Genomic DNA, 20942 nt, shown 5'->3' on the forward strand with positions numbered 1-20942 from the left:
TCATGAGAAATTCAAATTCCCATGAGAAGTTGAAATTCTCATTTCAAGAGAAATTCAAATTCTCATCTCATGAGAGATTCAAATTCTCATCTCATGAGAAATTCAAAATCTCATGTCATGAGAATTTCAAATTCTCATCTCATGAAAAATTCAAATTCTCATCTTATGAGAATTTCAAATTCTCATGAGTAATTCAAATTCTCATCTCATGAGAAATTCAAATTCTCATCTGATGAGAAATTCAAATTCTCACCTCATGAGAAATTCAAATTCTCATCTCATGAGAAATTCAAATTCTCATCTCATGAGAAATTCAAATTCTCATCTCATGATAAATTCAAATTCTCATCTCATGAGAAATTCAAATTCTCATCTCATGAGTAATTCAAATTCTCATCTCATGAGTAATTCAAATTCTCATCTCATGAGAAATTCAAATTCTCATCTCATGAGAAATTCAAATTCTCATCTCTTGAGAAATTCAAATTCTCATCTTATGAGAAATCCCCCTACCCCAATAGTTTGGGAATCCAGGTAGATGTTTCGGATATTACAAGTCTCCCCTTGTAGTGCAGTCGGTCATTTTCTAGAGTATACGCCGCATGGCATTCGGGATCCCTTTTAATGCCAGCTATTATCTTTTTCAAAGTCTCATCTCTTTCCACCTCCTTTAATACCTCCTGAAAATCTTGCCAATAGGACCTAGACATCACCCGTAACTCTGCCTCCTCCATTTCTCCTTCTTCCTTCCTTGATAAAGCATCAGCCACTGTATTGGAACTCCCCTTCTTATACATGATTTAAAAATCATAGCCCATCAACTTGGCTATCCAGTTTTGTTGGCTGTATGTAGTAATCCTTTGCTCCAACAGATATTTTAAACTGCGTTGATCAGTATGCACCACAAACTTCCTCCCTAGTAGATAAGGTTGCCAGTGTTGGATGGCCAACACCAACGCCATTAACTCTTTTACGTATACCGATTTGTTCATGGAAGTCTCAGATAGTGCTTTGCTAAAAAACGCAATGGGTTTCTTGCTTTGAGTGAGTACAACTCCTATTCCCCCTCCTGAAGCATCGCATTCAACGTGGAACTCCTGATTAAAATCAGGCAAAGTTAAAACTGGTGCAGTAGTGACCGCCTTCTTCAGTTCTGCCATGGTGTGACTGGCTTGCTCTGACCATTAAAATTTGCCTTTGTTCAACAACTTCGTCAAAGGCTTAGCTATTCTTCCATATCCCCTCACAAACCTCCTGTAATACCCCGTTAAACCCAGGAATCCCCTTAATGCTTTCAGAGTCTTCGGTTCTTCCCATTCTACCACGGCCTTAACTTTGTCCCATCCATTTCAACTCCTGCTTCTGAAATTTGATGCCCCAAGTACGCTATCTTCTTTTTCCCAAACTCACATTTCTTTTTATTAGCTATCCAGTCACCTCCTTCTAATACTTCCAACACCAGATTTACATGTCCAAGGTGCTCCTCCCAGCTGGCATTGTAAACTAAAATATCATCGAAGAAGACCAATACAAATTTTCGTAAGTACCTTTGTAACAGTTCATTCATCACATTCTGGAACATTGACGGTGCATTTGTGAGACCGAAGGGCGTCACGAGGAACTCGTAGTGGCCTTGGTGAGTCGTAAATGCCGTTTTGTGTATGTCCTCTTTCCCCATTCTGATCTAGTGATAGCCGCTTTAAGGTCAATCTTCGAAAAATATGCAGCCCCTCTCAACTCATCCAGGAGCTCTTCGATGACAGGGATGGGAAATTTGTTCAGAATAGTCGCCCGGTTTAACGCCCGATAGTCCACACAAAAACGCCAGCTTTTATCTTTCTTCTGTACCAGTATCACCGGACTGGAATATGGACTCGAACTGGGCCGTATTATTCCCGCTCGCAGCATGTCAGCCACTTGCCTCTCGATCTCGCCTTTTAACAGATGTGGGTAACGATAGGGGCGGACATTCACTGGGTTTTCTCCTTCTTTTAATGGTATCCGGTGCACCAAGTCTCGAGTCGATGGTAACCCCTGCACTTCTCGAAAAACACGGTAGTGCTTCTGCAGAAGCGTCCCCATCTCTGCCCTCTGTGCTTCTGTCAAATCCAGGTCTTCTTCCCGGTCCAGCTCACTCTCCACTCGGCCCAACTCCCAAATAATCAGCCATGACTCAGCATCTGTCATTTTCAACAAAGCGTGTGGCTCCACCAACTGTCGGGTTAGAGCAGGATCTCCTTGTATCACCACCCTTTTACCCCCCGTGCAATACCCCATGGTCATTGCCCTCCAATTTAACACCACTTCACCCAATTTTTCTAACCATTCCACCCCCAATATAGCATCGACTCCACCTAACTCAGAGATGGAACTTCTCTTCAACCTCCGCCTCTCCCAGAACAACGACGACTCTCTCACAGCAACCCCTCGTTATCTTTCTCTGTCCATCCCCCAGACTTACAGTATACNGGACCGTATCTGTAATGGTTAGTTCCAACTCCTCCGCCAACCTCCGACTAATAAAATTGTGGCTGGCCCCACTATAATGAGGACCAACACCTCCCGGTCTCCGATCTTCCCCTTCACCTTCATTGTTCGAGGTTGAGCTAAACCCCCCGTTGAACATGCAGATAATTCCATCGGTTTAACTTCTTGATCAGTTTCATCATCGTCGGCGTCCTCCTCATCCTCCGCCAACAACAACACTCTCAAGCTCCTTTCGGAACAACGATGGCCCGGCGCAAAAGGACCCCCACACCGGAAACAGCGTCCTTCTTCTCTCCTCTTCAGATATTCGGGGTAAGGTAAGTTGCGCACCGCTCGCGCTCTATTATCACCACCTCCGAAGGTACTTCCCCCCCCCCCCCCCATTACCTGTTGTTGTCCCCCCTTCTCGCCTGTTCACACCACTAATCTCCGTCCCCCCCGGCCGATTCACCAATGATCGACCGACATCTCCTCGAACGACCGCCGACGAAATCCGCGAACTCGTGGTGTTCGGCCAAAAGCCATTCCACACCCCTCCCCGCGCTTTGAACATTGCATCCTCCACTTCTCACCGCCACCATGAATTCTTGGGGTCTTGGATACGAACCTGTCCCTTAACGTCCTCTCGTAAACCTGCGAGAAAAAACCCCAATACTAACTCTTCCGCCAATCCATGGGTTTGGCCCAGCAAGATTTCGAAATTTCTAACGTATTCCTCCACCATTCCCTCCTGTCGTAGCGTCGCCATCTGATCGAACACGGTTCCGCTAAAACCTCCTCCAAACCGATTCAACAATGCCAACTTCAAACCAGTCCACGAACGATCGGTTGCTTTATCTTTCCAAACCTTAAACCAATAACTCGCATTACCTTCCATGCTAATGTAGGCAAGTTCCACCTTGTCCTCCTCCGCTACCTTCTAGATGTCGAAGAAACGTTCTGCCCGATTAATCCAACTGTGCGGCTCCATTCCCTCAAACGCCGGTAGGTCCACCCGTTCTGCCAATTCTGTTGGAAGCTACCTTGATCACGTTTCTGTTGATTATCGTTCACTGAATTACTGCTTCCGTCAGACCCTCCATCTTGATTGTTCGCTCCTCCTCCCATGAGTCGCATCATCTGCTGCATGTCCCGTCGTATCGCAGTGGTTTCCGCCTTAATCCCTTCTACAGTAATTTCAAGGGTCTCCACCCTTCCGTCCATTTTGCTCTCCATCTTCGTCAACCCCTCTCTTGATCCGGCAGGTCGGACCAAATGTTAGGTTCCTAATTCAAGAACCTAAGGTAACGCACACTAAACACACCAGAAACTTCTATATAACTCTCGTTGTATTATCCACAAACACGAATACAATGCCTGGATACAGCTAGAGAGCTTAACCTCCCCCTTACAGGAGTCACGCGTCCTGTACAGCTCACAAAACAACTAACTGCCTCTTTATTCAATTATTCACCCTTTTATACTACCCATCCTGCCTTTCCTAACTGTTATCGCAGTTAGGCTAACTAACTTCTAATTACTTCTCTTTCTCCTCTCATATACACGTAACTTCCTAACACTACTATTCACCTCTTCTTTGCCATGTAGTCTTCTTTGCCATGTAGTCATTCGTTATTGGCCACTTCATCAATTGGATAACAAGAATGCCTTCCTACATGGTGATCTTGAGAAAGAAGTTTATATGGAGCAACCTCCTAGGTTTGTTGCTCAGGGGGCGTCTGTTATGGTATGCAAATTGCATTGATCTCTATATGGCCTCAAACAATCACCACGTGATTGGTTTGGAAAATGTAGCTCCATTGTTCAAATATTTGGGCTAAAATGCAGTGAAGTAGACTATTTGATTTTTTATTGTATTCTTCTCTTGGGAAATGTGTTTACTTAATAGTATATGTTGATGTGATGATATTGTCATCACAGGAAATGATGTTGTTGGAATATCTCAACTGAAAGAGACTTGTGTAGACATTTTCAGTTTGAGTGGTTAGTCAGTTCATGCGGGCTCAAAGTGTTGACCATTGGAATGCTCTCATTCGCATTCTAAGATATGTCAAAAAGGCTCCCGAACAAGGATTGTTATATGAAGATAAAGAAAGCATTCCGGTCTCTGGGTATTGTGATGTAGATTGGACAAATTCGCCTATTAATAGACAGTCTATTACAGGATATTGTGTTTTTTGGGGAGGAAACATTATTTCATAGAAAAGTAAGAAACAAAATGTAGTAGCTCGATCAACAACTGAAGCCGAGTATAGGACAATGGTATCACTAACATGTGAACTTATATGGGCGAAACAATTCCTTCAAGAGCTTAACTTCTATGACATCCATACTATGAAGATGTATTGCGATAATCAAGCTGTTGTCCACATTGCATCAACTCTAGTGTTTCACGAGAGGACTAAACATATAGGAATTGATTGTCATTTTGTTCGTGAAAAGTTGTTGACTAAAGAAATTTGTATTGAGTTTGTTGGATAAAACGATCAACTCGCAGATGTGTTGACCAAGTCATTAAGGGGTCCTCTGATTGAGTTTATTTGTTCCATGATTGGTACATACAATTTGTATGCTCCAGCTTGAGGGGGAGTGTTAGGATATTTATCCTATTTATCATGATTATATTGTGTCAAGGGTTACTTTATTTATCATGATTATATTGTGTCTTGGGTTACCCTATTTATCATGTACTCTTGTATCAATTTATTCTTATAAATAAAACATTATGAAAGGGATCAATCAAGCCCTCTAGAATTATTTTACAGTTTAGTTCTCAAGTGAAACCTTTCCTCGTCTCTTTCCTAAGTCCTCATCATGCTGCCATTCTTTTATCCAATTTACCGGTCCCCCTCTCCAAAGTATTGTAGCTTCCTTCCATGCTTTCCCTCCTTGATCCAGCAAGCCGGACCAATTATTAGGAACCCATAATTAAAAAGAGAAAGAAGAGTAATATTTTTTATTCAAAAGACTGAAAATAACACAAAATAGGAGAGCACTCTCTCCTCCAAGGGTTTTCCCTTCACAAAGAGCTAAAGCTCAATCTACAAAATTATCATCCTCTCCTCCAAGGAACTGATTGGCCTAATTACATAGACCAACTCCCAACTGACAACACTGCCTCCATTAAGTGAGTCAGTGAATCAATCCGTTTAACCCACTAACCCGTGTTGGATGAGCCCAAGTTTGAATTTTTTTCGACTCACTATCGAACCATCCATTAATGTTTAGTTCCAGGCTTGAGATTGTATATACCTCAACGCGAGGGGTGTATTGAAAATCCCACGTCAACTAGGGATAAAATAATTTCATGAGATATATGTATGTGCAAACCTCACCTTATAAGCCGATTTTGTAGGATCAAGTTAGACTTAAAATCTATTTCTTAACATGACCGAATATTTGTCTGCCAATTAGCACTAATTTAGAACAAAGATTGAGTGTCTTTAATTATTTAGTTTTATTATTGGGTATCACCAACCTTACATAAGTAGAATCATGATTGTATTCCTAACCAAGCAATAATATTCAGATTATTCCTTTTTAATGCTCCCTTTCCGACTATCTAAGATTGAAATATATTAACTAGTTTAGCTTTGGATAATTTCCCTTTAATGCTTGTTTTTCAACTATCTATGATTGAAATAATGACTAGTTAGTTTAAGTAAGCTTGAAAGTTAAAATATTTCGGACCAAATAAACCAAGGGCAAAAGGAGCATCTTATAATCATATAAACTAATGATAGATTACATGGTCAATTAGTTGGTTGGTATCAACTTACCTCCAGTAGAGGATTATCACAACCTTCAGACTCCTTAGACAATGTAAACAATTTGATCCTCATTAAATCATATATATAGAGCAGATAATGTGTATCCTCTCTGCCATATCTATAATCAGAAAAATAGTTCATTAGATTCTAGTTATAAAAATCACAAGCTTAACATACAAGTCAATATCACATAAGATGGAATGTGATTAGCAGAAAAACTACAGATAATTTTATAAGTAGGGAATTATTAGGATAAGAATACCCTACTATCTCCCCAGTAAGTAGGAAAATGTCTCTAGAATGTACATATTCATTCATATTTCACTTCTTTTTTTATATTTCTTTTTTAAAGAGAATATGATTGTCACAAATAGAGGTTGAGAATGTAATTAGCATGATTATAATTACTAAAAAATATTTCTGTATTCCCTTTCACTATTCAAGTTGGTATCACAGCTCCAGATCTTAGGCTCACTATTGTTCCCGCAGCCACCATCCTTGAAGACAGTGGTAGGATAAAAAGGTGCGTCTCACACTAGAGATCACAATGTTGGTAGTCGCGTCACCTTAAAAAAACCACACGCCACATTAGTGTCAGCAGATGTAGCCCAAGCACCCTATTCCAACCACACCCACCCATCACCACTGCTGCCACATATAGGCTTCCAGAAACCCCCTAAGTCCATCCCCAAGGGATGGTGTCATCTTTGTTCAACTCCATTTTTCACTAGATTTGAGTCTTTTAGTCCCTTGCAAACATTTCCTTTTTCCCTTTGCAGATTGCTTTTTTATTTTCTCAATGGTTAAGGCTAAATTTACTCCTATGGATCCAAATGTAGTGGACTCCTACCAATTTGACACCAAAATTATTTGTGATACAGCCGGAACATTCAGAGGATTCTAAAAGGATGGTCAAGATAATACCACATTGATGGTGGAGGACCGAGGTTAAATGAACCTAATTTTGAGATTTGTGCTAGCTAATGAAGATTCACTTATCACGACTTGAATGTGGCATTCAAGGGTTCCCAAGATAATTCAAAATTATATGTTTTATTCTTCTGCTAAAGAAATTTGGGGTGACTTAAATAACACCTTTTGGAAAAGGATTTTTCTGTTTGATATGACATTTAAAGCAAGGTGTTTCTGATAGGATATGAAGAGTCTATGAGAGAAAGAGATGAGATAATGAGAAGGTAAGGAGAGTTAATGAAGCCTAACTGTTTTAACTGTTAGGGGGCGGGAAAAGAGCTCTTATAAAGAGCTGGGGTATTCTTTGTAAAGGGGAGTTTTTGAACATTCATTGTATAGGCAGGACTCTTTTATCCTATGGAGGGGGAATTAAGCTCCCTTGGAGGTTTTGGGTTGTACAGACTGAAGAGATTAATACATAATACTTTGTTTTGATATCTTTCTTGATTGTTTGGTGTGCATTAGTGTTGTGTTTAGATAGGTTTCATACTCAGAAACCTATCAATTAGTCTGACCTGCATTTTAGAAGAAGAGGAGGTATCACTGGGTATTATAGGCAATTTGTGTAGGATTATGGGAAGATAGCGTGACCTTTGACAGATTTGCTGAAGAAGGGGCAATTTATTTGGTCGGCCCAAGCAAGTGCAGCCATGGCAAGTATTAGAAAGTGGGCTTTAAGCCTAACTCAACCCCACAAAACCGGCTTGTAAGATGAGATTTGCACCTTACTTATATATTATAAATTGACCTTATCTCTAGTCGATGTGGGACTTCCAACACACCCCCTTCACGTCGAGGTATAGACATCTCGTGCGTGATAGTAGAAACTGGGTGGTCCGATAGCGGCCCGACAACGGGTGGAAACAGAAATACCCACTTAGAACTCACTAGGATAGGCTCTAACATGGCTCTGATACCATATTAGAAAGTGGGTTTTAAGCCTAACTCAACCCCACAAAACCGGCTTGTAAGGTGAGGTTTGCACCTCACTTATATATTATAAATTGACCTTATCTCTAGTCGACGTGGAACTTCCAACAGCAAGGTTGAAGGAAGCTATAACTACAGTGTCAGTGTTAGCTCTACCAGATTTCAATCAACAATTTCACATTGAATGCAATGCATCAGGGTGGGAGTGGGAGTGGGAGTCGTCCTCACTCAGAATAAAAGACCTATTACGTTCTTCAGTAAAGCACTATTGAAGGGATCGTTGAGCAAGTCCATTTATGAAAAAGAACTCGTGGCTTTGGTAATGGCCATCCAACACTGGAGACCCTATCTCCTCGGTAAGAAATTCATAGTACACACTGACCAGAGGAGACTCCTATATCTGTTAGGGCAAAAGAATCACTACTCAGAACTAGCAAAATTGGATAGCAAAGCTTCTGGGGTATGATTTTGACATTGTGTACAAATCTGGGATGACCAAAAGGGTGGCTCATGCTCTATCGCAAAAGGGGAAAGACAGGGGAGACGAGGAAAACAAGACGAGGGTGATAACGAGGCCTTACTGGCAGAATTTCCAGGAGATTTTGAGGGAAGTTGATGAGGATGTGGCTCTCAAAAAGGTGATGGAGGACATAAAAACAGATCCTAATTCACACCTTGTGTTTATTATGGAGAATGACAGGCTGCACTACAAGGGGAGGCTGGTGTTGTCAGCCAAATCAACATGGATCCCCAAGATCATAGCAGAGTTTCATACGACAAACACTGGGGGACATTCAGGAGTATGCAAGACATATCGCAAGGTGGCTCAGTCCTTGTACTGGGTAGGGATGAAGAAATTTTTCACTGATTTCGTGACCAATTGTTTGGTTTGCCAGCAACACAAATATTTGGCATCTTCTCCTCAAGGATTGTTGCAGCCTTTGCCCATACCGCAAGCCACTTGGGAAGAGTTGAGTATGGATTTCATAGTCAGACTGCTTAAATCGCAGGGTCATGATGCAATATTGGTGGTAGTCGATCGTTTGAGCAAATATGGACACTTTATTCCCCTCAAACACCCTTACATAGCTCAAACAATAGCATAGGTTTTTGCTTAGTGATTAGGTTGCATGGGATGCCAGTGTCGATAGTCAGTGACCGCGATCCACTATTTCTGAATTTATTCTGGAAGGAGTTTTTAGGTTGCACGGGAGGCAGTTGCAAATGAGCACCTCGTACCACCCTGAGTAGAACAGCTAGACAAAGGTTCTGAATAGGGTTTTGAAGGGTTATTTGCGGTGTTTCTGTTTAGAGCAACCCAGGAGCTAGAGTTCCATCCTTCCTTGGGCTGAGTACTGGTATAATACCAGTTACCAGGGGGCAGCTAAGTGTAGCCCATTTGAGATAGTGTATGGAAGAGCTCATCCTACCCTCACTCGTTTCACACCAGGAGAAACCGCAGTAGAAGTTGTAGCCCATGAACTTCAGACAAGAGATGGGGCACTCAAGCAGCTCAAGTTCCATCTAGCAAGGGCACAAGATTTGATGACTAAGTATGCAAATCATAAACGGAAACCAACAACGATTAAGGTCAATGATTGGGTGTATCTAAAGATTAGGCCCCATAGACAGACCTCCATGTCAATAACCCCAAACAATCCGCTAGATATTTTGGGCCTTTTAGAGTGTTACAGTAGGTAAGGAAGGTGGCTTTTATGTTGTAGCTGCTAGACATAGCAAGAATACATCCAATATTCAATGTTTCTCAATTGAAAGTGGTAGTGGGAGCTAAGCAGGTGGAGACAAAATTGCAAGCGGAGAGACAAACATTTTGGCCTCTTGCAAAAACAACAAGGTGAGGAGACAACATAGCAAGTTTTGATTGAATGGCAAGAAGGGGGGAAGGAAGGAGCAACTTGGGAAGATGCCTTGACTATCCAAGAACAATATCTAGACTTCAACCTTGAGGACAAGGATGATAATCAGGCAGTGGGTAATGATAGGATATGGAGAGTCTATGAGAGAAAGAGAAGAGGGAATGAGGAGGTAAGGAGAGTTAATGAAGCCTAACTATTTTAACAGTTAGGGGGCAGGAAAAGAGCTCTCATAAAGAGCTGGGGTATTCTTTGTAAAGGGGAGTTTTTGAACATTCCTCGTATAGACAAGACTCTTTTATCCTGTGGAGGGGGAATTAGGCTCCATTGAAGGTTTTGGGTTGTACAAACGGAAGAGATCAATACAGAATACTTTGTTTTGCTATCTTTCTAGATTGTTTGGTGTGTGTTAGTGTTGTGTTTAGATAGGTTTCATACTCAGAAACCTATTAGTTTCACACCAAACAAGGTTCTCTCTATGAAAACATCACGAAACTTTGAATGGGCTGTGGATAAAACTAGATCAGTACCAACATATGAAGATAAAAAAAACAAATGCTGCCCCACATGTTAAAGTTGTTGAAAGAGGAAGAATCTTTAAATTTTTACATGGTCTGAACCATGAATGTGACCTAACCAAGATAGAAATCTTAGGGAGAGAAAACATCTCTATTGGCAGTGTCAAAGGAAAAGAGACTCGGAGGGTTGTCATGCTTAAGGGAGGAACCTCCAACACAATGTGGTCTAAACAAATGAAATTCATCTTATGCCTTCTTGATTTGTCTCTTTTCAATGGTCACAAATAACCTTGGATGCCTTTCTCCATTTTAAACACTCAGCCTATATCCTGTGTTTGATTTCATTAAATTTCCCATCATTCTTAATCTCCAAGATTTACATCCCAAGCTATTTTCCTCTTATTTCTTGCTATATTTGCAATGCATGTACTCTGTCTTATTCTTAACCACTCGAGTAAAAGCCTTTGATTCCAATATGTCTCCAAAATTCAACCCTAAACCTAACCTTTCCCTTGAATCCTCAATCAAATTCAGAGATATATAATCAGCAGAAGTGATGCATTTAGGGATAATCTTTTATATATATCATTGTTACGCACATCCAAAACATTGAAGTAAAAACTCAAGGTAGTTACCACATCTATACAAGTCTTGTACACGAAGTCACAAACAAGTTCCCTTTCCAAAGACTTCCACAACACTTCTCTTAACAACTAACACTTAATACGAGTTTTTTAAAAGCAGACCAGTTATTAAATCAGACAAGATACTGGTTTAAAACCAGTGAGTTAATAGTATAGTCACATGAGCAGGTTTATATTAAATTACAAAAAGTAAACATCAATAAAATATATTTGCTTTAGTGGTGGATTGATATATTTCCAATAGCCAAGTTTCAGTTACCGGCTTGAGTTTCCAAAATCCAGTTTGAATTTTCCTCTAACATTCATTTTGTGACACTCTACTCTAGATGGAACGGTCAAGGCCGCGGCGTGGAAATTAGACTTAGGGGTGCTACAGATTAGACAAGCAAGCAGACTTCAGGACATGTGCTGCAGGACACTTCACAGTATTGGAGTGCACCTCCCAAGAAGGGATAGTTAGACATTTGTGCAGATTGAACCTAGATGAGTCACCGACTTTGTCCAGGTTGATTCCCTATAATCAAAGTCATTTCTATTGATCTATGTTGAATTGCCTTTCCCTATGGAAAATGAGTTTTATCCCTTTATGATTACATAATTATGAATATCTCCTCGTCCATTGAATATATTTATAATCCTAATGCATGTTCTCCACATCCCATTATTCCCTTGTTACTAAGCACCCAGGTACTTCGAAGGAAAATTCATAGGGAAAATTTCTAGGAAGTGATTCCCCCCATGTGCATGACACTTCTAGTCACATCTTTTAAAAAAAGAAAGATCAACAGTTAGCTCATTGGTGCTCTTGTCTGAGTCACTAAGCTCACTGAATCCTTGAGTTTTGTGGGTAGTAACTAATGACTAAAAGCTTCATTATGAAACTTATGTCAACGCGATCATATAAATTCCAAACTCTCGGTCTAACATCAACTACAGATAATCCCCAACTGAGTACAGAGAACAAGATAACTTATTAGATCCGTGTCCCCCAAAACCTGGATCACATACCCTTTGTTTATTATTGGATAATAAATTAAACTAATACACATCCAAAAGCAGGTCAAAACCTAAACCATGGGAAGAATCAACGTGATAAGTTTAAAACAGTTGCACCTCAGCATCACATCAGGAAGAGGGCGTAATCTCCAATCTGCATTCTGGTATCTGCAAGGAGTCGACTAGTCAACCTTCCAGAGTGTTGGTACGAATAAAAGGAATAGTTATTCCACGGGAAATTATAAAATGTGTTAAGAGTTAAGAAGACACTTAAAAAGAAGGGGTTAATTCCAAAAAGTAAAGACAACATACTCCTTGTTTGCAGTAATCCCACAGAAGTGTTGCAAAAGATGTTGCAAACTGTATCTCTCCATTTTTAACACTCTAGAAGCCTGAGTAACAAAATTAAAATATACATTAGTCCCGTTTGACAAAAAGAAGAGAACATCATACAATGAATTCCCACCATGCGACCAATGAACTTGGGTTATGACAGGGATGGTCAGAAGCAATAAAACTCAAAAGTTTGTTCTGTCATTTCATCATGTCAAAGAGTAGATACATATAGATGCATGAAAAGCATAGCACTGAAATGTTTTCAGGGTTATGGCAAATTTAAATCTTGCAAACATACAGGGGTAGCATGAGTATAATATAAATCCTAGAAACATGTCTCAGAACTAGACATGTCAAAGTGAGCCAAAACCCATTAACTAACCTAGCTCATCATGGATTTAAGCCGAGCCAGGTTGGGAATTTTTTTTTTTCCAATTATGAGTCAAAATGGATTCAGTTCACTTGAGAATATTTTTTTTTTCAATTATGAGTCAAAATGGATTCAGTTCACTTAACTCACAGGTTACGCGGGTTCAAGCCGGGTTATAGTGAGCTGACCCACAACCCACCTATATTAAAAAACCAAAAACTTAGAATTAAATAGGTAAACTAACTAACATAATTAATTTAATTTCCCTCTCTCTGTTTGAAGACAAGAAGAACCCAGGGTCGCAGACTGCTTCAAAGTGAGCCCTAACTTGTCTTGCCTCTGATTCATTTCATACACACCACACAGATCAAACATTTCAGCAGTTTCAAACAATTTGTGATTTGTGTGCTTCATGTCTGCTGCTCGTCGGTGTTAGTGCTCCTCTGCATCTGCAGTGTCACGTCGGTTCTCCTCCATGTCTGTGGCATCGTGTCATGCTCCTCTGCATTAGTGCTTGTTGGCGTTGCTGCTCCTCCATTATTCATCTCCTTGCCAGCCTCTCCATCTTTTTTCTTCACCACAACCTTCCTCTCCCATCCAGGTACCTTTCTCTTTTTCAGGTTCGTTCATATGACTTGTGTGTGGAGTTCAGGTTGCAAACTTTTGAAGATAACATTATTTACACATTGCGTCTATTGTAATAATAGAAACATATTTTAGGATAAGTGTTTGGTTCGCAGGAAGAGCTACTCACATTCAATCAACAATTTGCAAACACTGTGAAGGTGAAAAGTGTGGAACTACGGGAATTAATTGGCAAAACGTGAATGTGTTAGAAAATTTGGAGTGTGGCAGAGGAGAAAAAAAGAGTCTATGTTTGTTTGTGATTGATAAAATATTTTAAGAAATAATAACGTATTTTTAGAAGTTCTCTCTAAATGTATTTTTCTTTTCCAGAACCAAGTTAAGTTCACACAATAATGTCTTTGGTAATTTGCATTAGCATTAGCATATTGATTAAAATCACTACAACAACCCTTTTGATTGGGAAGGGAAAAAAATGGTAACTAGAAAAAATAGACAAACATTATTCTATATTTTTTTATAAATTATTCAAGAAACTCATTGAAATAAATTGAAACCTACTTTTACAGAATAACTTACAAATATGAATATTTAAAAATAAAAAATTATTTTGTTATTTTTTACATGGATTAGTGAACCAACCTACTTAATCTACCAACCCGTGATGGATTGAACCGAGTTATAAAATTTCTGGCTCACCATAAAGTGAACTACGTTAGGCTCATTCATTTTTAACCAGATATGTGGTGAGTCAATATGTGTGAGCCGGGTTGGCTCACTTTGACATGTCTACTCAGTACATTCATTAAACTGCCATTTCAAAAGGAACTCTATAATAAGGTTCAGAAACTCAGCCATTAGATCATACAAGCAAGTAAAAGGCTAAATAAAAGCAAAGCTGACATAGATCTCAAGGAAAGGGCTTATTTCCAGTTTCTTTCTCCAAGGCCACAGCAAAACAATCACCTTATTACTCTAAGGAAACAAACTCATCCAACATTTGACACAATTTGCAAGTATTATTTATGAAGCTAACCTTGCTTGGATGACAATTTCAAGATATAAAAAACAATTCAAGTGCTTTCACTTAACAACTTACGCTTTTGGGATGGTTTGCAAAACAACAACAGTTTACATGCCAAATTCACCAGGTAAAACAGAAATTACTTCTGCAAATATTTATTAAATGCCTCATACATGCAGAGCCAGTATCAAATAGCTAGAGAAACTATTTAATATAAGAAAAAATGCGGCAACAATTATATAACTCAACATACAATTTCATTTCCTTCATTAAACAAGAAAAATAATTTCAATACTGAACATCCTTAGAACAAACAAACCTGGCCAGTATCAAACATATTACAGACATAAATGCCAAAATCCCGTTGCAGCCACAAAATATCACGATCTGCTCCATGCATGACCTATTTTAGCCATAAATAAAGTCAACAAAAAAAAGCAAGTTGTATGAATTAAAGAAACATCAGTCACGTGAATTTGACCTTCTTCTTGGTAGGGTCCTTGAAGACTTCCCTCAGGTATGGTCCAACATGATTACGAACCTTCAAAGTGTCTATAACAAAATCTTCAGTCCTGGTTGAGATTTGCATTAAGCAAGTCAAACCTTGGAATGACCGATAATGATTATGTTCCAAATCCACCTTAACATTCCAAGATAAGAAAAAAAATCAAAAGAATATAATGAACAAACGAACAAGAGAAGTATCACAGAGGAAGAATACAGACTATAATTAAATTGAATGCATTAAAAACAAACAGTGTTCAGAACGCAATAACAAATTGCAATATAGATAAAAAAAAGATCAAAACATACCAAAAAAACAGCTACCAAAACAAATAAATCACAAGGAGGGAAACATAAATGAAAGTAGAAAAATTACTCATATAGGTTATACAACTTGAGCACACACTATCTTAACCTTAACAACCCAACATCTGCCATAAGCTAAACTTCAGAAAAAAAGAAAAGGTATATTATATTTTCCACATATGGCATATGTTAGTAAGCTTGAATGGCTAGCTTAAGACTTGCTTTGAAGGTTTGTACACATTCCAAAACAAAATAAGCACCTGATACATTGTTGTAAACAGTAGCTTATTGCAATAAAAATATTCTCAATATCTCTGCAGTTATTAAGAAAAAATCTTAGAATTTTTGTCTTCCTTTCAACATAAATTTATTTCCTTATTTTAGAGGATTTAGTTATTACGAATAGAGATGATGAGAATGCAATTGGAGTGATTGTTATCAACAAAAATAACATTTTATTTCCTTACAAAGTCCAAGCATCAGAGTTCCCGATCTTGGGAGCCCCCTGTTGTTGTTTGCCACCTTCGTAGAGTTTAGTAGTATACCAAAAAGGTGTCCCACTCCAACTATCACAATGTCGAAAGTTGCATTGTCAAGAGAATTGCCATACCCTGCCACGTGCCAACACCAATGACGACGTGTGTAGACTGTCACAGACAGGGTCATCAAGACCTCTTGAGCCCATTCCAAGGGGTTTTGACATCTCATTTGGCTCCTATTTGAGTCGATCTAGAATTTATTTTTGTTCTTTTGCCAAACGGGTTCTCTTACTTATGTCTTCATTTGGTGATTTCTTTTTCAAAGTTTAGTATGAAAGCTTTAGAATTTTTCTATTCATTTAAACATTTCTTCTCTCCTTTTAAAGGATTTGGTTATTACAAATAGAGATGATGAGAATGTAATCGAAGTGATTATTATCAATAAAATAATTTATTTCCTTACATAGTTCAAGTGATACAACTAATATATGCAATTTATTGAGCATCACCACAACAATGACTACTTACTCAAAGCAATATCAAAAACAACTTCAATAGCAGTTAGAGGAAAGGACAATTGACTTTGAAATACTACTGTCGTTAAGTAGCCTATACTAAGCCCAAACAATATCCGTGAAAAAGAAGGGAAGGTACACAAATTAAATAATAATCACACTAGTGATACTGCACTTGGAAGAGCACAACTATTAGTACAATTTACATATAGATTTCTAACGCATGTCAAGGGTGTTGAGTTTGTTATTGCCAGTAAAGAACTGTTCGATACACACATAAGTGAAATTGGAACAGAAACAAAAACAAAGGAATAAATATCCATATATCGAGATATGTATTAAGATTTGTGCAGCTAAATAACAAGATTTAAATGAATGCACAAACTATAACTTATGAACCATTGCAGCTGCACATATTATAGACAATAATTTGTTGTTATAACATGGTGCGGCTAATGAATAGTAAACAAGCTTTAAAAGAAATGTATAGTGAAGCCACAAAAAGAAAGAACCTAGTAGTACAAATGAAGGAAGCTTTATAGTAAAATATAATGAACAGCATTTATGGTATACCGCAAATTCATTAACTGTAGACAGCGTAGCAGCCAACTCCTTCAATCCTTTGACTTCCTCTACAAGCTTGAAAGGGGTGCATTCTATTGACAGAGGCTTTATTGGCAAAATATCCTCAATATTTTCTTTATCAACAAAATCCAAAACAGAGAATTTCTCCTGAAACATAATTTAATTATTACAGAACATAATTAAGATAGATTAATAAGAATTCTATACATTATTAAGATTGTCATTGTCACACAAATTGGGTACAAATCTAATTGACCTAATAAAAGTAAAGAGAAAAAGCATTGGTGACTCTATAGCAGAAGATATGGAAATGTAATAGAATGGTTGAATGAGAAGCTTTCTACACGATTTATGAGTTGATTTTTAAGAAAAAGAGCATTTGTCCAGAATTAAGAAATGTGGGGCATAGACACGCTATAATATCCATGTCTCTACCATAGTTCCTACCCTTGGCAGCCTACATCTAGGTGACTGCTGTCTCCGACACTTCACTAGCCTTCTTGGTCCATTGTTTTGTAGGTTATCGTTTTCAAATCATAGGCAACTAGCTCTGATCCCAAATGCTATACAAGAAAATTGTGTTGCTCCATAGTGTACCTCCAATTTAAAATTTTCCAAACTCCAGTACCTCTGCATATCCATTCTTTTGGAGATTCCGCATTGACTAAAAATATGGCTAAATTATAACATATAAGTAAGTGCACTCCTCACGTTAAATACCAATTTTGTAAGATTAATTTAAGTTTAAAATTCATTTTCTAAAATGATATTAGAGCCTACCTTAGCATGGTTTGTGTTAGGTTTCTGGGTATGAAACCTAACTGTCTCACAGCACACACTCACACAATTGCACCCAAATGGTAAGAAAAGAATGAATGTATGTATTCACATCAACAAATGTCATGTACAACCAGTAACCAGGAGCCTAACCCCCCTCCACAGGCCAATGTCCTGTCTTTACTCAAAGAATACAAAAACTCAATAATCCCCCTGTACAGAACTCACTCCCTATTTATAAAGTTTCTCTTCCCTTTCTCACTAACTAACTAACTGTCAAATAACTCTTTCCTCCTAACTGCCCTCTCATTTCCTCTTCCTTCTATCCTAAACCCATTATAACCGATCAACCTATATCCTATCAGTTTGTTAGGTATATTTTGTCACTCGCTATCAAATCTCCAACAAATACTAGTCCTACACTCAAGATGTTCAATTCTTTTGTTAGAAGTGAGTTTCAGGTCTAACTCAACCCCACAAAACCGGCTTGTAAGGTGAGGTCTGCACCCCACTTATATATTATAAATTGACCTTATCTCTAGTCGATGTGGGACTTCCAACACACACCCCTCACGCCGAGATATATACATCTCGAGTGTGAGACTAGATATTAATGGGTGGTCTGATAACGGCCCAATAGCGGGTGGAACAATATGCCCAACAAATATCGCTAGGATAGGCTCTAACCTGGCTCTGATACCATGTGAGAAGTGGACTTTAAGCCTAACTCAACCCCACAAAACCGGCTTGTAAGATGAGGTCTGCACCCCACTTATATACTATAAATTGACCTTATCTCTAGTCGATGTGGGACTTCCAACATCTTTAATTGAGAAGGTGTGTTGACGATCTCATATTGACTAGAGACATGGCCAAAGTATAGTATATAAGTGAATCCAAACATCCACTTACAAGCTAGTCTTGTGAGATTGAATTTGGATTCAAGTCTATTTTTAAAGGAATTTATTGTATCTCTTGTTCCATCGTAGTTGCCAACGATCACAATGCATCTTTGTTATCTCGATTCTAACTCAAAGATTCCAATGTCTTACACATATTTTCCAGTCTTCCCTCCATGTGCAACCAACCATTTCATTTCCATTCCTCAACTCGATTTGCATCAATTACATGTACCTACAACTCCAAGATTGATCCCCTAGTACAAATTGATTAGCACCATCTTAGAACTTGGGTCTAGATCTAATTCAATCCCACAAAACTTGCTTTTATAGTGAGGTTTTCACATCACTTATATACTATATTCTAGTTATATCACTAGTTGATGTAAAACTAAACCACCACTCTTGAGGTTGCAATTATGGCAATCCCCAAAATAGAAGTAAATACACACTGATACTATCTTAGAATTTGGTTTTGATCTAACTTAACCCACACAAAAATAATTTGACCAATGGGATTGTTGTTAGAATTGTCAAGGTAGAACCAATGAGCTTCTAAAGTCGGGTTTTGTGACCAAAATGTGAGAAAAGACATTTTTGTGGAACTTAAGCCACCAAAAAGCTTTCTTCCCTTCAAAGACTTTAGTGACCATCTCTCTGGATAGATTTGACATCAAACAATACACAAGCGATAATTTAGAACTTGTAATTCCTAAATTCATCTCTCTATCCATAAGAATTGCTCAACCACCGCTTTTCAATTTTCTTTAAGTCTTTTAAGCCACAAGTTAAGTTGCTTTAGGGACTTCATCTAAATTTGGACATTATTAATCATGTGCGATAACACCACATTCACATTGACCCTACCACTCCTCCAATGGAAGTCAAATCACACCTAGGTATTGAGGGCAAAGCAACGCACTTCACAACCAATAATAGCGAGAGAGGACATTACAACAAGAAAATATCAAGGGTCCAGATTAATAAATCCTATGAATTTTGTATTCATTCTTAGTCACTCTCTGATGTGTTTATTTTAGCCTAGAAACTATGGCCTCTTCCTCTATAATGCAACTTATGCTCCTTACTACTCCTTTGTTTAACTTGACTATGCCTTTGCCTAGTTCTAGATGTCGTCCATTGACTCCTCACCAACAAGTTCAAAACCCATCTCTTTGTTATATATTTGATTCTTCACTATGAATATTATTTAATTTTAGGTATTATTCTTTATTTTTCAGTTTACATACAGTTAGGATATTTATCCTATTTATCATGATTATATTGTGTTTAGGGTTACTCTAATTATCATGATTATATTGTGTCTAGGGTTACTCTAATTATCATGATTATATTGTGTCTAGGTTACTCTAATTATCATGATTATATTGTGTCTAGGTTACTCTAATTATCATGATTATATTGTGTCTAGGTTACTCTAATGATCATGATTATATTGTGTCTAGGTTACTCTAATGATCATGTTTATATTGTGTCTAGGTTACTCTAATTATCATGTACTCTTGTATCAATTTAATATTATAAATAGAAGATTATGAGAGGGATCAATCAAGCCCTCTAGAATTATTTTACAGCTTAATTCTCAAGTTGGTATCTGACAAGTCGATCCCGCTCTGGTTTCTGTCTCGTAGCATCTGTACGGCGCCATAGTTCGCCGCCCGCCACCGCTCACTACTGTCGGCCATCCTCCGTCGCCAGCCACTGTCACAGTCTCGTTTGTCTAAACCCTTAGGGTTTTTCTTGTTTCTCACTGGTACGATTTGTCATCTTCAGAGATGGCATCTGGTAGTGCTCTTTCCTTCTCCGGAAGTCCATCAATTACCTCCGAGAAGCTAAATGGAAAAAATTATCTATCATGGTCTGCTGCCGTTGAAATGTGGTTCCTTGGCCAAGGGCTTTATGACCACCTAGAGCAAGATGGAAGTCATGTGCCTACTGAAAATGTTGATAAGTGGAAACAAGTAGATTTCCAGTTGTGTGCCCTATTATGGCAATCAGTGGAACCCAACCTTCTTATATCTCTGAGGGCTTTCAAAACTTGTCAGTCCTTTTGGAAGAAAGCTCAAAGCATTTATGCCAACGATATTCAACGTCTCTATGACACTGCGAACAAGCTTGCATCTCTTAAAATGACAAACCATGATATGGNGTCCTTTATGGCTGAAGCCCAATCCACCATCGAAGAACTGAGGATGTTTTTAGAAGCGGACCCATTAAAGGATATCCAAAAGAAACTGGAAAAATATTACATGGTATTGATCCTTCGTGCCCTACATCCCGATTTTGATCATCTCAGAGATCAACTTCTAACTAGTCATGAGGTCCCCTCCATGGAAACATTGACCACTCG

At 38.5% G+C, this 20942-nt stretch overlaps 1 protein-coding gene across 1 annotated transcript in view; it reads right to left on the reverse strand.

Annotated features, from left to right (window-relative positions):
• LOC106753901 (protein RRP6-like 2) overlaps positions 1 to 20942 on the reverse strand; it is a 51513-nt gene that overhangs the window by 19285 nt on the left and 11286 nt on the right. Inside the window, exons 2-7 of the mRNA XM_014635777.2 lie at positions 16884 to 17042; positions 14988 to 15146; positions 14826 to 14909; positions 12504 to 12583; positions 12309 to 12359; positions 6267 to 6375 (exon numbers count right to left, since the gene is read on the reverse strand). Of these exons, the coding sequence (XP_014491263.1) occupies positions 6267 to 6375; positions 12309 to 12359; positions 12504 to 12583; positions 14826 to 14909; positions 14988 to 15146; positions 16884 to 17042 (642 nt within the window). The remainder of the gene's footprint in view (positions 1 to 6266; positions 6376 to 12308; positions 12360 to 12503; positions 12584 to 14825; positions 14910 to 14987; positions 15147 to 16883; positions 17043 to 20942) is intronic.

Source organism: Vigna radiata, unplaced genomic scaffold, assembly GCF_000741045.1.
Source record: "Vigna radiata var. radiata cultivar VC1973A unplaced genomic scaffold, Vradiata_ver6 scaffold_7, whole genome shotgun sequence".
NCBI classification, from domain to species: domain Eukaryota; kingdom Viridiplantae; phylum Streptophyta; class Magnoliopsida; order Fabales; family Fabaceae; genus Vigna; species Vigna radiata.